Raw genomic sequence first — 18,045 nt, 5'->3', positions numbered from 1 at the left:
AAAAAAATTGTGTTTTTTTTTATCAACTTTTTATTAATATCAATGATACAATTCTGAACACATTCTAGTATTTAAAATCAAAACTTTTTCTATTATAATAATTTAAAATTATAACATGAAAATAAAACAAAATCATCATTTTTAAAAATTTTAATATCCTAATAGGTACTTTTTTCGGTTAGGGTGTTATAAAAAAATGTATTATGTTGATTTTTTTACACCCACTTATATAATTAAACATTGTGAGATGAAGGATTCCAGGTTATTTTTTTTTTACATAACATGACTACAGTATAAAGTTCATTAATAAATAATGAAAAATTATTTTAAATCAATTATGTGACCTTTTCTCACTTCTAAAAATCCAAATTCAAAAAAAAAACAATATAGGTGTCTCAATGGATTGGTTTCTTGGAATAAAAACAAATATTTTCCTGTCCTAATTATAAATATTTCATAAACCAATGCATGTTTTCTTGTTTCTGCAAATGAGAAGACAGTAATAATATCTAAATTAATTTGAAAATAAACAATTCTATTATTTAAAGCAACTTAACATTTTAGTTCTATACATACACAGAACAGCATGGAACAAACCGAGGGCTAGATTTAACGGGGTATGTATGTTAAAAAAGTGTCAATACTTCATATTGTCAATCTATTGGTTACCGATCTTTTGCGATATTATTTTCAGAAAAAATCTCATGGAGGTAATAATACCTGCACGTATTGAAATTTTCTTTTAATACAATACCAGTATTGATACTTTTTCTTTCTATATTATGATATTCGATATATCGACACCTACATAAGACTGCGTTTTTGGCTATTTTGACTTGATTGCCTTTTATTAAATAATTTTAAAGATAATACAACAAAGAAAACCAAAAAAAAACAAAAATTCAATCAATATAATACAGGAGTGGCAAACCTATGACACGCGAGATGATTTTGCATGGCACGCGTTTGAAAAGAAAAAAATACCTATAATAATAATAAATGACAGATCGCATTGTATAAAAATAGCAGGCAAATACTCTTCAAGAATAAGTATTACGTTTAATTTAAATATATAATTGCACAGGTCCGTCCTTAGACTTTATGCGTCACTTATAATATTATCACTATAACCTCATCAGGCGGCGGGGGGGTGCCGCGCCACAAACCTCTAATTTTGATTGATTTACAATGCTTGAGACCCCTTTAGCAAGAGAATGCCTCATATGATCGGAGCAATCCTCGTGTCAATTAGTGCGATGCGAACCAAACTAATTAATACATTAACAAATAATTTCATTTATACCCACAAAAAATTACTGCACCAAATAAGAAATAAAAACTTGGTGAAGCTAGTAGTAGTAATTCTGGCAGACAGTTTCAAAATTGGTGGACCGGAATGTATGTTGTCTTGAAAACAGTGATGAAGCTATATGTCTATGTTCTGTGAGTGGTAATAGATTTTTTAAAAACTATTTTTTCATGTAAAAATGCTCGGCACGTTAGAGAGTTGAAAAATAATATTAGGGAAATTTTGGCACGCATACATAAAAAGATTCGCCAATCCTGATATAATACATCAATCATCTAAAAATTACGATTTCAGCATTAAAAATTAACATGGTGGTGTCATTAAAATTTATTAAATATGTACTACTGAAAAGTACCATTTTGCAGTTCCGGCCTTATAGGCCACTAGAAAAGGTGTCGATAAGTGCCCCACGAGTCATGTGACTCAATTCTAAATAATAATATTTTAATGTATAAAAAAAACTTCTTTCAGGCTTATAATAATGACGCAAGGCATTTTTATCGCAGTGCGGTCCGGATAAATAAATACACTTTAAAGCACAAATGTAAACTTTGTACAAATGAATCTGCAATATGAAATAACTTGCAACTAAATTAATATTAGTCTTAGTAAGTAACTATTTTTTCATATATAAAATCTCCATCTGTATAGGTTTTTCCTATATATATATAACAGATTATTCGAGAATGCAATTAAGTTTTGTAGAAATAGGCAGGTTTACGTAAACATAAAATTGTCGAACTTTTTATTGTATTTTTCAGAGTTCAATTGTCAACTTGTGTGTGAAAATAATTCAGATCATTATTTAATCCTTATAGATAATTCCCAGTGGTGTTTTCTTTACACCCAAATTCTGACGTATTGGTCCCATGAGCATGTCGCCACCGCCATACCGTTCCCGGCCACCGATAATGATGTGATTCGATTCTCATGCCCATGGAGCGTACCTGTAAAATAAATTACAATTACTTCCTAATAATCCTAAATATGACTATTTCAGTTGATGGTTATAAAACATGATTAACATTTTTTTTAACATGTTCTATCCTAAGAAGATCATACGAACCTCCATAGAGTGGGGGGGGGGTTATACAGATTTTTGTTAATACAAGAAATGGATGTTAGCCACCTGCTCATACATATTAAATAATAATAGTGATTTTTGTCAGACCTAAGATTTGAGCATGGGATCCACGACATCTAAGCCTAACATGTAACTGTTCAGCCATCATGGGCGTAATAATAGTGCAGCAACAATATTTCTTACTCCTTTTAACACGTTAAGAGTGAAAATAGAATGCGTGACATCTTCATTGTTTTTAATTATTTTGTTTGAAATAATTAAATAATAATTGGCTCCAAGGACACATAGTTTCTTTCAAATACTTTTAGTTTGTCAAGTGAATGTATCATAATATAATATAGGGATTCCTTGACTCGCTGTGTGGTGTCCATATGCTTCACATAATGAGTAGACACGTACAAAAAAATATAATAGACAATTTAATTTATTTAGTCTTAAAGGAATAGTTAAGAGGATAACAAATTTATATTTTCAAATTTTCCCGCCGAATTAAGATAATTAAACCACATGTTGTTTTTTACCATGTCGCGAGTGCATAACTACAAGGTTCTATGTGCTTATTTTTAAAGAAACAAAATGTAACAATAAGGGAGATTAGAATACTACTTCATTGTAAGGTTTGGTTTGTCAAAAATAAACACTTAGAACCTTGTAGCATTAGGCTCGTGATGTGTAATAGATCTAAAGCAAGGTCTCTTCAATAAATGGTCAATATAAATTCGCCATTCAAAAATGATAGTGTAACCCTCATTCTGTAGACGCCTATATGCTTCATTTGAGAGTGAAAATAGTTATTTACTTTTTTTAAATAAATTCCGAATCAGTATGGTAGGGGTTAATTCGAAATTTTCAAATTATTGCACTTTCAATTATATTTTTAGCATGAATCGTGTCAATAATAATTATTGTACTACTGTTGTATCATGACATTTGGTTTCTATTTTTATAAACCTCAAATAAACATTTACGTTTATTGGTAGAATCTACCCTGAAAAATTATGTCACATTTTTTGTCAACATGAGACAGTCAAGCAGAGCGAGAAAAATAATTATTTATTCTAGCTCGGGCGCGAACCAAAATATGTGCAATAATAATTGTTAAAAACAATAAACATATTCTGGATATAATGATGTTTTCATGAAAACTATATAATTTGTATATATAAAGATTTTATAACAAACCGTTATGTTGGTTTTTCAAGGTATCCCATATGTGAACATGGTTGTCATCAGATCCACATAATATAAATCGCCCACTCAAAGAAAGGCCTGTAAAAAAAAGAGGTTAGCTAAGTATAAAAACAGCCATTAAATTTTACATAGATTCATTTGACTAACTTTTATTTGGATTATTATTTCGTAATAAGATAAGCTCAATGGCCGATTGAAATTGGGGAACATATTCTGAGTTTCTAATGTCTTGGTTCGGCCCCTTAGGATCAAAGAAACATATCTCATTTTTTTCTAATTTACAGGAGACCCCAAACACAATTAAATTTATATCCACTGACATTAATAAGTGTTTTTTCATTAAACGGTGTATTGAACAATCTTTTATCTGTTGAATTTATCAGTATTTTATTATTAGCATCTTTTTATAGCTTGTATTCTTGTTTTTCCAGTACAAATTTTTTCTTGTTTTTCCAAGATTTGTATTCGACGATTGAAGATTTTTAACTAACTTCCCGACTAGCTAGACATTTGAAACTTTTAGAATATATCAGAACACGATTACAATGCATTCTTTTAATACTTTTAGCCATCTTTAAGCAGAATTGAATTCATTTTCAGTTAATTCTGTTTTGTATGGAAAGTTATTTCGGAAAAAATTCGTAAAAAGTAAAACACTATTATTGCTTGCTAAGGGGGTCCTAGCAACTAAATTATTAATATATACATGCGTTACTATGGAAATCAATATGAAATGTCGAAATGTCATTTCAGTATTCTATATTTATTCAGTATTTCTATCAAGTACAAAAAAAAGTATTTGTTAATACATAGAAATGTCAAGTTTATATGATTCAACAGAAAATTTAAAAACGTGGTATATAAAAAGTTCTTTTTATCTTGTAATTATTTGTCACCTAACTTAATATCTTATTTATGTCCAGTACCACTCAGCCAACTCAAAATTGCTAAAAATTTAGGTACATTTCTTTGAATTTTGTAGATAATGATTGCCTGTTCTGTGATAGGTTCCCATTCAAATACCAAAGTAATTTGCATTATACGCTATTATTATGATTGAACACTTCTCACAGAGTATGCACTATACCTAGATAAATTCGTAATATGGGTCTTTTGTATTAGTTTACTTAATAACGAAAGTGTGAACATGCTACAAATGAATCTGCAATGAAAGAAGACTTACTTACAACTAATTTAATCATTATTAATAGTAACTATTTATTCAGCTTCACTTTCATAATAATGTAGACTCCGTCGACATAGAAGAAGGTTTCCTTTGTCGTCATTGAAACTATTCGTTACATACCACTATTTGTACTGTGCTAGGAAGTAAGGCATCTGATGAATGAGGTTGATTTCGTTTAATACCAGAAGTATTCAAAGATTACATTGTAACAAAAGCACAGTAGAAAACCACCATTACAATAATATTTGTAGTATAATCATATTTTTTTTTTAAATAGATACGACACCCGACAGGACTTGAACCTGTATCCGGTAAATTAGTGCCAGTGTGGTTTCCCATTGAAATGCTTATCAAATTGCATTACAATGTTGGCTATCGGCTTTTGTATATTAAATTAAGGTCAATCAAATGCCTTAACTACTAACAACTAACATTACTAACTAATAATTGGAAAACCACATTGGTGCGAATCCAGTGGTTACAGGTACAGGTCCTGTCGGGTGTCGTTTTTTTTCTAAATAAAGATTTTTTCTAGTGGGGATATGCATGAGATGTTTTCAATTACGTATATTCAATATATAGAATGTTACATTCTCAAATCTTCTGAATTATTTTTTAATAAGGTCTATTGCTGACCAACCTTTGCAATGGGAATGCTCACGATGAAGAAGATAATGTAATAATGTATCAATGAATCTTGTGCTTACCACAGCTCGTAAATCCGCTGGTATTATTTGGAGGAGCGTATTGTGCAAGTTGTTGGTCACTTCGCAGATCAAAGAGACGTGCACTTTTATCTTCAGATCCCGTCGCAAAGGCATGTCCGCTTGGATGAAACTAAAGTAATGTCAAATACATTAAATTCAATATACCTTAATATACAGCTTTTAATATCTAATTATGGCGGAATTTCGATACATTTTCGTCATTATGTCATAATATTAAATGTATGATGAAATAAACAACTGGAGGTGAAAATATTTCAACCGAACACAGACCGATAACAATAGTCATTGTCAAATATCCTTTTTTGTTGAAATCGACCTTTCAATGCAAAATGATTTTTTTTATCTAAATGGACCAGAACCATCCTTTTCTTTAAATTGCTTTGTAATGAAAACAGCATTCATATGCTGTAAAACCAACAATTTAAATACCTCTTTGTATTTAAATATAGGATAATGATATTTTTTTTTCGTGTTCTGAACATTTGACATTTGGTCTATTCGACAAACCAATCCTACAGCGACGAAAAGACACATAACAAGAACTATTCAGTCGACAAGCTTCGAACAAGGAATAAACATCTTACTGTGAATCAATCGATCCCAATAAAGAACGTATTAATTTTTGTATGGAAATGTTATTTCGAAATGAATAAAATGCAATTTCAACCAAAAACTTTGAAGTTTTCGAATTTTTTCTTCTAAAATAAAATTGTATAACTGACGCCTTGAAAATTGTATGTAAATAAATGATTCGTTATAAGGCATTTATAAGGCTAGCAGGAAAGTATCTCAACAGTAGAGCGTGGTATTAGTGTACCTATACCATGTTCTCCAGATGATAGTTTAAGATGATTCATATAAATACATGATTGGTCATCTATCTGATGACTGCCAATAGATAGTGTCACATGAAACAATGAACTGAATATTTATTCGATTGTATTTTTTTTTTTTAAATATTTTTCACAAGTAAAACTGTCAACCATTCAACGTACACAGACACTATTGACGTCAGACTCATGACCGAAGAAAGTTTGGCGCGGTTTTTCTTCTCGGACATCCCACAGCTTACAAGTTTTGTCCACAGATCCAGTTACGTAAGTGTTTGCATCTGAAATATTTTTGAATAAATTAATAAGTATAACATTTTGTGGAAATTAAGATCCTAATTTAGATGAATTACACACTTATCTTCACATTTTTACACTATTACTTTTTTACATTTATTTGTTCATGTATCTATTCAGTGGTGAAGTACTAAATAATATATTTTTGGGACACATTTTCCAATAATTCCTTATGAAAAAATTTATAATATTGCCAATGGTTAACAATTGACTTTTCTACTAAGGAATTTGATGCTTCTCTAGCATTTACATGTCAATAAAAGAATACACAATATGTTGACAATAAATAATTATATTACTATCTCTATTGATGAGTTTAATTCCATTGTATGCATAGTGTTCTGAAAAAGTTCTGAAGAGTTGGTTTTCAGGGTTTGACGACTCTGAGATATATTTGGTCACATATATGTGATATGGCATTCCTTATATTGATAGTGTTTCGCAACAAAAACTGTAATTTTTAATTTGCCACCATTTTTCAGCTCTTAAATGATAATATTTATAATGGACATAATTCATTTACAAATTTTTCCAACCACCGATCCAGTTTTTCGGCCATGTCAGTTAAAATAATGACATAGAGAAACCAAATGGATGTCAATGCAGCGCTTCGTCTCTCAGAAATGAAACTGAAGCCACGGTTATCAACTTTACTATTCTACAAAGACGCAACAGGAGATTTCACACTATTTTTTAAAAACTAAATATTGCTTTCGCAAAATTTCAGAAACCTTATTTTTAATAAATTATTTACTGAAAGCCGCTGGATTGACGAACTGGTAAAGTTCGGCGGAAATACGTGGCAGCGAACGACACAGGACCGAGAGAGTTGGAGAACGCTTGGGGAGGCCTTCATCCAGCAGTGGATTGACCCCGGCTGATGATGATGATTTACTGATCGGTTTCTGATTTTTTATTGTACATATATAAAATTTGATGACATTTTAAATCGACCACAGAACTCTATTCTTGAAAAAAAATTCTCATCCACTTGAATAATATTCTACTGACAAATAATTTGATATCCTATTGATGTTTTACCAACCTGGACCAAGGGATATGGAGACGACGTCTCCGCTGTGAGCTTCGAATTCGGTAGTTCTTTTTCCGGCCTCAAGGTCCCAAATACAACTAAAAATATTTTATCATAATATTGAATAAGCAAAATATGATTATTATAAAATACTGTGGATAAATTATTCTGCTTACTGTGGAATGGAGATTTTCAAATAAAATATTTTTTTAATAAATAATTCCAACCATATGGTAATATTTAAATATTTAATTAAGAAATTATGACATGTACGTACTTAATTTGAAGTTGGTACCTCAGAAACAAACCAATAATAAAAAAATATTTATTTACCTACCGAATGGGACTTGAATCCACAATATCTCAGTTCTATACGGAAACAACTCAAAATACCTTGTTCTAAGCTAAGACAATGGTGTTTAAAAATTTTGCACAAATTCTAATTTCAATGTGAAAGACTTGATTTTTTAAGTAAAAATGTGTTTATTTTTTATTTAGTTCATAATATGAACTTAGCAATGGCACAATGAAGTTTGACAGTTTAACATATAATCAACCCAGACATTTTTGTATATAATTATTGAATTAATGATTAATCCCAGAAAGTTTTTGTTGGATTATAAAGAAATGACCTTTCTACATCGAATGGCATTATTAAAATAAAATCTTGAGTTCAGTGAAACTGTAGAACGTAGGATGCAGGGCCATCCCAAGGGTATAGTTGCCGCTTGGGCTCCAGTTAAAATTTTCCTCTCCAAATACAAAACAAACAAAAAGATGTTTATACTATATAAAAAATAACACCGAACAGTACCGAATTTGCTTGCGATTATATAAAAGTGGAATAAGTACTACAAAAAAATAAAAAATAAAAACAACAATACAATGCAGTTCCACCATGAATTGAGAGTTAACAAAATAAAAGAAAACTTGAAGAATGAAATTGGCAAGACAGTCGGCACTTTCGTGTGTAAACAGTTATTGTCGTGATAATTTAATTTACATGTTATTGTTGCCAGTAAATCCATGCACGTGCACAGGCACTGTAACATGAAATGGAAACTACAGTCGAGCTCGGTTATTACGATCACGAATATAGCGAGATTTCGGATGTAACGAGGAAACATTCGTTGAAATTTTAGTTTTTCTGCATACATTTATTCACTTTTATAACAAGCTATTTATCGGTTATACCGACCTAAAATACGGTCAAAAATTTTCTTAAAACTGTTAATGTGTAGATTATTTAAAAACATTTCGACCCTAAGCAATAAAATCCGACCGGACAGGATGCCGCCGGAATCGGATTACGTTTATGACACTAGTTAAGTGTCTAAGTACCTACCTAATTGGTGTTTTCGCCGACAATATTGAAAAAGTGTACACGGATATGGTTGAAATTGCATGTAAAAAATCCAAGGTTTGTGAAGTCATCAGGTACCTACCAGCGTTCATTACAATAAACAACTTCTTCTGTAGTTTATGAATGCCATGCTTGTTTCGGGGAAAAATTCTAATTGTGTATTTTTGTTTGAATTGCGACTTTTTGTGATATGTGACTGCTCATTTAAAAATACCTATTCACTGATATAATGAGTAAATTCAGTCAGTCCCATCTTCCTCGTAATAACCAAGTTCGACTTTATCTATATAGAAAGACAATATAATTAGACAGGATGTGTGATAGAAAATTGTACTAGAATCTAATAATAATGGAGCGAAACAGAATTATTTGTATTGAAATAAAATTATTATTTTTCATTCTCACATTTTCATATCTCCGGAACCGGTCAAGATTTTCTTGTCATCTAGAAATCGACAAGAGCTTAGAAATCCCTCGTACCCCGCTAACTCCCGGACAATCTTTGCAGCACCTGTGGCATCCCGGTTATTCACATCATAAACTGTGCACATATTATCCATTCCACCGCAAGCTGAAATACAAAAAATATATATTATATACTAGTAGGTATAGCCCGCAACATCATCCGGGTGAAAAACGTACTTAATTAAAAAGTAGACATTATACAGAATGAAGAAAAAGACCGATTTCATATTTTTTCTCAAATCAATAAAATAGACAATGAATGGATATAGGCGCGCGTCTTTCTACCCAGCTTTAAGTAAATAGAACAATTTCCGTGAATATTCAATCAGTGCCTTTATACATTAATTATGTCAATACCTATCAAACTCAACTGAGTGATCATGTGAGCCCGCACGATTGACAATAGTAGTATGTAGGCGCGCCCTTTAACTCTCACCTCACCACTACACCACTGTGACCACGTTACTTCATGAATTGTTTCAAGTTTATTATTTTCGAGAAGTTAAAACAACTTCGAAACCTTTCGAGTTTCAAGATGAAACTATATATCGATAACCTAACCTAACCTAACCTAACCTAACAATAATGTCTTTAAGCTGTGCAAAATCCATAGTAGTTTTACCCTTGCTTCATCAGAAAGATTCGAATGTATAACAATCCAAGGTTTTAAAATGTAAAACATTCAGGCACCGCAACTATGCAGGTACCTTTACTGTTTGTTTGCCACTTAAGCTATAAAGTTAAGCTTAAAACACAAGCAAACATTTGAAAATTTGTCTCCAAACCATTCATAAAATTCGACACCGTATGTATTAATTAATTATTATAAACAAAAAAAATATAAGCAATTTTTCATTAATTTACTTCAATCAGTGCTGCCCTGCTTATGAACTAATCTGAATAATTACTGTACGAGGGTAGTTCTCAGAAGTACCCGACCTAACAAAGAAAACACAAAAAATTTGGGAAAAAATATTTTTATTTCTCTACGTAGTCTTCTTTTAGTTCGATACACTTTTCCCAGCGATGTTCAATAGCTTCGATACCCTGTTTATAGTGAGAATCGTCGAGCTCCTCAAAATAGCCATCTACCGCCGACTCCACCTCTTCACTGTTGGCAAATCTTTAACCACCGAGACATTTTTTCAAGTTTGGAAACAGAAAATAATCCGAGGGGGCTAAATCTGGCGAATAAGGTATGTGAGGAAGCAATTCTAACTTTAACTCATTGATTTTGGCCATCGCGATAACGGATGTGCGAACTGATGAATTGTCCTGATGAAACGAAACTTTCTTTTTCGCCAAATGCGGTTGTTTTTTTCTCGATTTCATCACTCAAACGCTGCAATAAGTTTGCATAATACACGCCGTTTACTGATTTTCCTTTCTGAAGATAATCAATGAAAATTACCCCACGCGCATCCCAAAAAAAACTGACGCCATGACATTGCCTGCAAATGGAACTGTCTTCGCCTTCTTTGGAGCCGATTCTCCCCTTCCAGTCGATTGTTTCGACTGGAAGGGTGATAGCAGATAGTAGCATGATAACAGTGGCGAAGGGTGGAGGTAGGCTGTTAAGATCGGACATTAATAGTTAGTGCATACTAAACTTTGTCGGTCAAACATATTTGTTTTCGTAGAACTAAGACAACAATGTATGGATAGTGTTTGTTGGTTTTTAAAATTCAATTAAATCCTGCTTAATCCAAGCATATAAAATATATAAAAGTATGCCATTAAACCATACATCATTTTAGATATTTTACAGATAGACTAATTATGGTTTGGCTTAGGCAGGGCTTAATGAATTTAATAAAAACTAATCAACATCATCTGTAATGTATTACGAATAATAACGAAACGAAAATAAATAAGTATGACTGAAAAAGTGTATACTATGTTGTCGGATCGCCCATAGTAGGTGTACGTACAACTTAAACTATTATGAATTGAATTTTAAAAAACTAACCAGCACCGTCTGCAAATTGTATTCTTAGTTCAATGAAAACAAATAAGTATGACTGACAAAGTTTAGTTATTAGTGTGCACTATAAGGCTATACTTCAGTTGAGGCATGGTCTAAAAAGATCGTGACTAGGCGATGCGCGGATTGTGCAAATAACGCGTGCCGAACGAAATATAATTTGTCATAAAAATTCAACATGCGTTCATTTAATGTTATGTTTATTATTATATTACTAATAATAATAGTATATTCATTGACATGATTTCTTTTTCAAGTACATACGTAAAGTTTACATACGATTTAAGAATATATTCCTCCGACGCCATGACAAAACAAATTGACGTGCTCACACCTCAACTGTCAGTCTCCGATTGGCGACGAGTGCAAAATTTCGTCCCACCTACTATTGAAAATTATTTGCCGTTTCACAGATGTATGCTCTTAATAGTCTACCTCCACCTCTCGTCACTGTAGGATAGTGTAAAGGGTTTAGATATACCTACCAACAAAATTTCCAGAGTTCGCGAAGGCAACACTCATGACCCAAGAGGATCGAAGTGGAATGACTTGAACTTTGTTTGCGGTCCATGTATCCCAAATAATTAATTTTCCATCTAATGATCCAGTGACACAGTGTCTGAAAATGTTTCGTTAGAATAAACGATAATAATATCACTAAAGCGTCAATTACAATGAGCTTCTTTACGAGCTGTTTGTTGGCGAATTTATAATCTGCCTGTAAAGTCGCCCAGTGTAATCATCGAACAAGCTAACATGTTCGATGATTACACTGGGCGACATTACAGGCAGATTATAAATTCGCCAACAAACAGCTCGTAAAGAAGCTCAATGTAATTGAAGCTTAAGACATAATTAGGTTTCTCTACAAGCTATTGCTTGCGCATGTGCAAATACAAAACAGTTTGAAACAATTTTATACAAATACACTTAAACATAGTAATTTTACAACGTCATAAAATGCTTTTAATTAAATATTTTTTTATTCATCGAATAATTCACAAGATTTAAGAATGTAACATTCAAATACTTAAACAAATCGTCTCTGTTCTGGCAGAACACACTAACTGGAGAATACTTGTTTTGAGTAATTTGACTTTGAAGTTGTTAAAATGTTTGAAATGGTCTATCATGTGAGTTTATTAAGTAATCGTTAAAAGGATGACTTTAAAATAAAGACTGTTTATTTATTAAGAAGGTTTCCAGACGGTAAAGTTTAAAATAAGGAACATTTTGGTATAACTAACTCAAAATGTCATTTTTTCGAATTAGTGTCTTCTGCCAGAACAGTGACGAAATTTAAGTAATATCTACTTTGATTTAAAATACAAAAGCCGATCGCCAATAGAAGCTTAATTTGGAAAGCGCTTCAGAGAGTATTAAAAGCCATTAGTTAAAATTTGTCGCAATTAAGTATGACGCCTTTAGCATAGTAGTATATGTGCATGGGCGCGAAACCCGAGAGATGCAGGTCCGACTCCTGTGGGGTGTCTTCAAAGTGAGGTGTGTTTCAAAGAGAGAAGTGTTTTCAAAATTATGTATGCTCAAAATGTTTTTAGTTATGTAAACCAGTCACTTTGACTGCTGGTAGGAACCAGCACCGTCCCGTGGCAGCAGGCAGGTAATGCCATTGCATAGGGGTGGCACATAATAAAGGGCGGCGAATGGATGAACAAATACAAATATTACAACATTTGAGAGCAGTGGCGCTTTTTCATGATGCAGCACGGTCGCTTCATTAGAAAGTATTGCCATCTTAGTTTAAAAATTTATTGAAATATTAAAAATATTGTTGTATGGGTGCCTCCAAACCTGTCTATGCCGCATACCTCCACGTATCTAAAACCACCACTGTTTGAGAGTAGGCGTCGTGGAAATTCTCAGTAGATTGTGTCAATTTACGATTTTTTTAAATAGGTACCTAAGTAGGTACCTAACGAATTTTGCAGACAATTTGAAACTCAATATAAAAGAGGACGGCATTAGAAGTGTGCTTATGGGCGGCACTTTGCCTAGGGATGGCACTGGTAGAAACATTCCTTATTCCTAGTCACCCGATAGTAGTTCAAATCTCGGAGTAGGTATTATAATGCGACCTCTGATGGTTTCCGACCGTTCGGCCATAAAATTTATTGATATGACAACGGGAATAAAACCAAACCGCTGTGAAGAGAGAAACACGCATTGCGTGTAAGTACGCCAATCAAAAAACAGGCCATGAGCTACTATAGCTGGAATAGTTAATATTGTTTTCGTATGTAGGTACTTATTAAGTATACTTAAATAATCTAAATAAATTGTTCTCAATGATCAGCGCATTTATTCTATACACAAGACTGCTATCGGCAGTTATCGAGGGTAGTTTTGTATCTAAGTATTGGCACAATAAATTAGTTGTAATTGTTACAATAAGTGCTATGTTTTAACAGCACCTCTCTTGGGTGTGCTAAATTTTAGAGCGAGATAGACAGTTTTGACTGTTTAGATGGCTAACTTATTGTAATAATAAAATTATAATACTTCGTTCGATACAAACATATTATGAAAAACTACCCTCGATAGCTGCGGATAGCAGTAGTGTGTATAGAATAGTGATAAAATTTATTAATATTTGTGTGTGTTAGGCTAAATCGATGAAAATAATATGTCTGCTTACAAAGATACAACAAAACGTCGCTATAGGATTGGTTTGTCGAATATCCGTTATTGTCGAAATCGACCTTTTAATGCAGAATGTGTTTTTGTATCTAAATAGACCAGAACCATCCTTTTCTTTAAATTACTTTGAAATGGTAATGAATACATCATTCGTATGCTGTAAAAATAACAATTTAAATATCTCCTTAAATATAGAATTATGAAATTTGTTTTTCGTCTCCTGAACATTATTGATCTATTCGACAAACCAATCCTACAGCGAGGAAAATGTAACTAATACGTTACGTTAGTTTGGCTTTGACGGTTTTTGACTGGCTTCATAATATTATATTATTGTTTCAATGTTACAATATTATAAACATATTCGCATATCTACGTTTAACGCAAGTTATAAAGAAATGCAAGTAAAATCATAATAAAAACTAAGGGACGTTAACAATACTGATGCGCTGAGTTTTTCCATCGAGAATTATAATAGGCTATTTACGATTTTTCGTATAAGTGTATTATTTTGTAGATAATACAAGTACAGTTACTTTCTCAGTTTTCTGATCGTACTTTGTTTAAACATATTGATAGAAAGTGAGTCATTGTACATGATATCGATATGTTTCGTAGTAATAAAATTGCAGCAAGACAGTTTTATTTTGACAATACTACAAAAGACATTTAGGTAGGTATAACATTAAATATTTAATAATATTTTAATTTATTTATGCAAGATTAGGTACAGCAAAGGCAAAATGAAATGATAAACAAAATCGCCAGCGGTAATATTATTATGATGCACATATTATTATTTCGCGCACGCAATGCTTAGTAAGTATTTTGTGACATTTACGCAACACACTTTTCCAACTAACAGTGAATGGATGTATTTAAGAAATATTATTGCCAAATTAAACATTTAAACCAAATAAGCTTCTTTATTTGACTGTCAATGAATGATTTAGTAATAAGGGTAATGTACCTACTTACTCACCGCTATTTCCAATAGTATAAATAATATATAAATTAATAAGGGGAGTCATAAAATCGACCATTCCCGAATATCACTCAATAGCCAAAAGAAGAAGCTTAGTTGGTTTCATTTTGTATAGATTATCAGAATGGATTACATACCTCGAATCGCCGCTAAAATGAACTGAATTCACCTTGTTGATGTGACCTTTGAGGAGTTTTTTGGTTTGCAGCCGAACTTTAGGAGCATCGCCCATATCACTGCATTTATCTCCAAGTGTTGCATCTGCATTTTTCTTTTGATCTTCCTGCAAGGTCACAAATTAAAAGAAAATTTAGGTAGTAGGTGCTATATAAATTAAAACACATTGAAATCCCTTGATTGGATATAAATTAAAAAGGATTTTAAGTAAAAAGAATTTTTATTTTAGGGAGCAATATAAATAACCTTGAAAAGCATATCTATTGGAAAAATCTTGGACAGAATGGGAATCGAATGTCCGTATTTCGCAGGGAACTCAGAAATAATGGGAACTGAAATACGTAACGGGTAAGGCGAAGCAGGTAACCGACTCGAGTACGGAAGAATCCGAGTTAAACTTACACACGTGTTAAGAATACGTTTTACGTCGAATACCAAAAACTGCTCTAGGTTTATGCATTTACGCTCATTTAATGTTGGTGTATTACACACACTATTGCACGTGCATAATGCGTGCTTCATTTTCGTAGGACACTCAGACATTCAAAACCCTGCATCAAGATGCGGCGGATTGAATATAGTCTATCGGTATTCTATTTATTATCTGTCCTGTGGTATTTCGCATGCCGGGTGATAGCTCTAACTAATATGCTAACGGATTTTCATTTTCTATACAAACTAGTAAGTTGTACTTACATGTTTAATGAATAATACCATATTTTTAAATTCACTGCATTCAATCGAATACTTACACGGGTAATTAAAAATATATTATCTCTATGGTGGAGAGATTCATATTTAAGTAGGTATATTTCAAAAACTAGATTGGTTCTACATACGCTCCTATAACTAGACACCTACTAAGAATAATAGTTTTATGTGTTTAATTTTATATAATAGTTTTTTTATATACCTACCTACCAACGTGTTGTTTAAAAAACACTTCAATATTTGAATGAAATATTTGAGCTTTCAAAAACCACGCACGTGACCTTTTGAACTTATACACACAATATTCGTCTCGTTGTTCGTAATAAACAGTACGTAGACAAATTAATAATATCCAAATAATTGAATAATCCATATACTCGTAGCACTGTTCCTCTGTATTTCTAACTGTTGGCGATCCATGTAAAAAACGTTTAAAATTAAACGTTCTCAAACTTGTCATAAAACTAAAATAACACCACTAGCCATACCTTGATTTTACTAATTATGTCCGCTAATTCTTTCCTTAGCGCGGCAGTCTCCGGGTCATCCTTAGGGGGCATGTTTATATTGCGATGATATCCTTTTCCGGTGCAAAGATATAGTCGGATTGAGGAATAGACTCCAAACACCGCACGGTACAGACAGCAAACGACCACTCGCCAGATATTCTCATCGCATCCACCGAACAAAAGTATAATCCTATTTATTATAATGAGATTACGATTCCTATACTGGTAACACTGCTAAGGCTTTATTAAATTAGATATTAGTTATCGTTAGTGTACTACTTTACTTTTACAACAGAGTATTTAAATTTTAAATTGTGCTGTTGCAACGGCTTACAACGTATGCGTTTGCAACATTAAATGGGATATTTTCATACAATTTTAGAAAAGGTAGATTACTATCCAAGCTTATTCCTTCGATACCCTATTTCATGGCCCCCACATACTGAAGCAGGCCCCCAGGCTAGGATATTGGGCCCCTATACAGTGACGTCCCTAGATAAAATGCCGCCCTAAGCAGCGCCAAAATGCCGCCTTATTTTTTTATACATTATTTTTATCATCCATTCATGAGTCCAATATCTAAGAAATGTGTTGTATGGATACATTAATAACAAAATATCAGACTAATAAGGACGTCGAAGGGCAACTGAAGTAAACTAGTTATCGCGAACCCGACAAAACCAGTGAGCTTATTTTTTTATTGAAAAGATATTTTCGTTATTACTAAGTTTAGGTACCTAGCTATTTCGATAAGTATATTACAAATGATTTTCCTTATTTTGCTGCCCTTCGAGTAACTGCCGCCCCCAAGCGACGCTAAATCTACCTACCCCCATGGGACGTCACTGCCCCTATCTAAGGAGTGTTCCCCAAATGCTATTTCGTGAAACCCCAGGTTTCCGCGTATATTTCTAGCGATTTTTTGTATTTTTAAATAAATCCACTTGAATTATTGACTTGACAACTATTGTCATGAAGCACTGATCGCGACACCTTTTCACAAGTACCTACAAATAATTGAATAATAAATGCAATGTAAACCAAACATAACTTGAAAAACAAAAACGACACACCTAACTATTCCTAAATACTATTTTCTGTTTTTTGCCCGAAAAAAAAATACATTATTTTTTTCAATATGAGGCATTAAATTTTTCCGCATAGGTATCTGTCAGTATTTGGTATATATGCGGAAAATTACCTCTCAACGTCCACTTGGGCAAACTTTAAATAATAGTGCCCGAGTTGACTTCACTTTTTCCACTGATAAATCTACAGCTCGGAGATGGCATTAAAAATGCAAGTGCATCTAAACTATCTTTCTTCCTAAATTAGTTATATTTCGATAAAATAATTTAAAAAAAAACTAAAATTATACATTCAAAAGCTCTAAAATATGCATTTATTTATGAAATATGCACTAATGTCTCAAATATGCTCTAACGTCTCAAATATGCATTTATATGCACAATAAAATTTTATTTTTGGATTCCGTGTCTTTCAAAACAGATTTCTGTGCAACTCTCATAGCTGTG

The 18,045-nt window shown here is 32.4% G+C and overlaps 1 protein-coding gene across 1 annotated transcript; it reads right to left on the bottom strand.

Moving 5' to 3' along the window:
• Nucleotides 1-2,050: 2,050 nt before the first annotated feature.
• On the bottom strand, nt 2,051-16,561 carry Gbeta76C (guanine nucleotide-binding protein subunit beta-2). Its single transcript, XM_085946523.1, has 9 exons — nt 16,490-16,561; nt 15,251-15,396; nt 11,956-12,089; nt 9,427-9,592; nt 7,671-7,756; nt 6,494-6,609; nt 5,478-5,607; nt 3,576-3,662; nt 2,051-2,256 (listed from the first exon to the last, which is right to left on the bottom strand). The coding sequence occupies exons 1-9, from the start codon at nt 16,559-16,561 to the stop codon at nt 2,150-2,152; spliced, it is 1,044 nt and encodes a 347-aa protein (XP_085802649.1). The 3' UTR covers nt 2,051-2,149.
• Between the last annotated feature and the right edge of the window lie 1,484 nt (nt 16,562-18,045).

The sequence above is a fragment of the Rhyacophila brunnea genome, unplaced genomic scaffold (genome assembly GCF_057557595.1).
Source record: "Rhyacophila brunnea isolate RB1 unplaced genomic scaffold, BYU_Rbru_1.0 scaffold_1, whole genome shotgun sequence".
Lineage (NCBI taxonomy): Eukaryota > Metazoa > Arthropoda > Insecta > Trichoptera > Rhyacophilidae > Rhyacophila > Rhyacophila brunnea.
Note: the sequence above shows the minus strand (reverse complement) of the source record. Positions and strands in the feature narration are given on the sequence as shown.

Coding starts and splice junctions, on each gene's coding strand:
- Gbeta76C (XM_085946523.1), bottom strand. CDS start 16,561: ATGCCCCCTAAGGATGACCCGGAGACTGCCGCGCTAAGGAAAGAATTA. Junction 5,608..6,493: donor CTGACGTCAATAGTGTCTGT/GTACGTTGAATG, acceptor ACATTACTTTAG/TTTCATCCAAGCGGACATGC. Junction 2,257..3,575: donor CTTGAAAAACCAACATAACG/GTTTGTTATAAA, acceptor TTTATTTTACAG/GTACGCTCCATGGGCATGAG.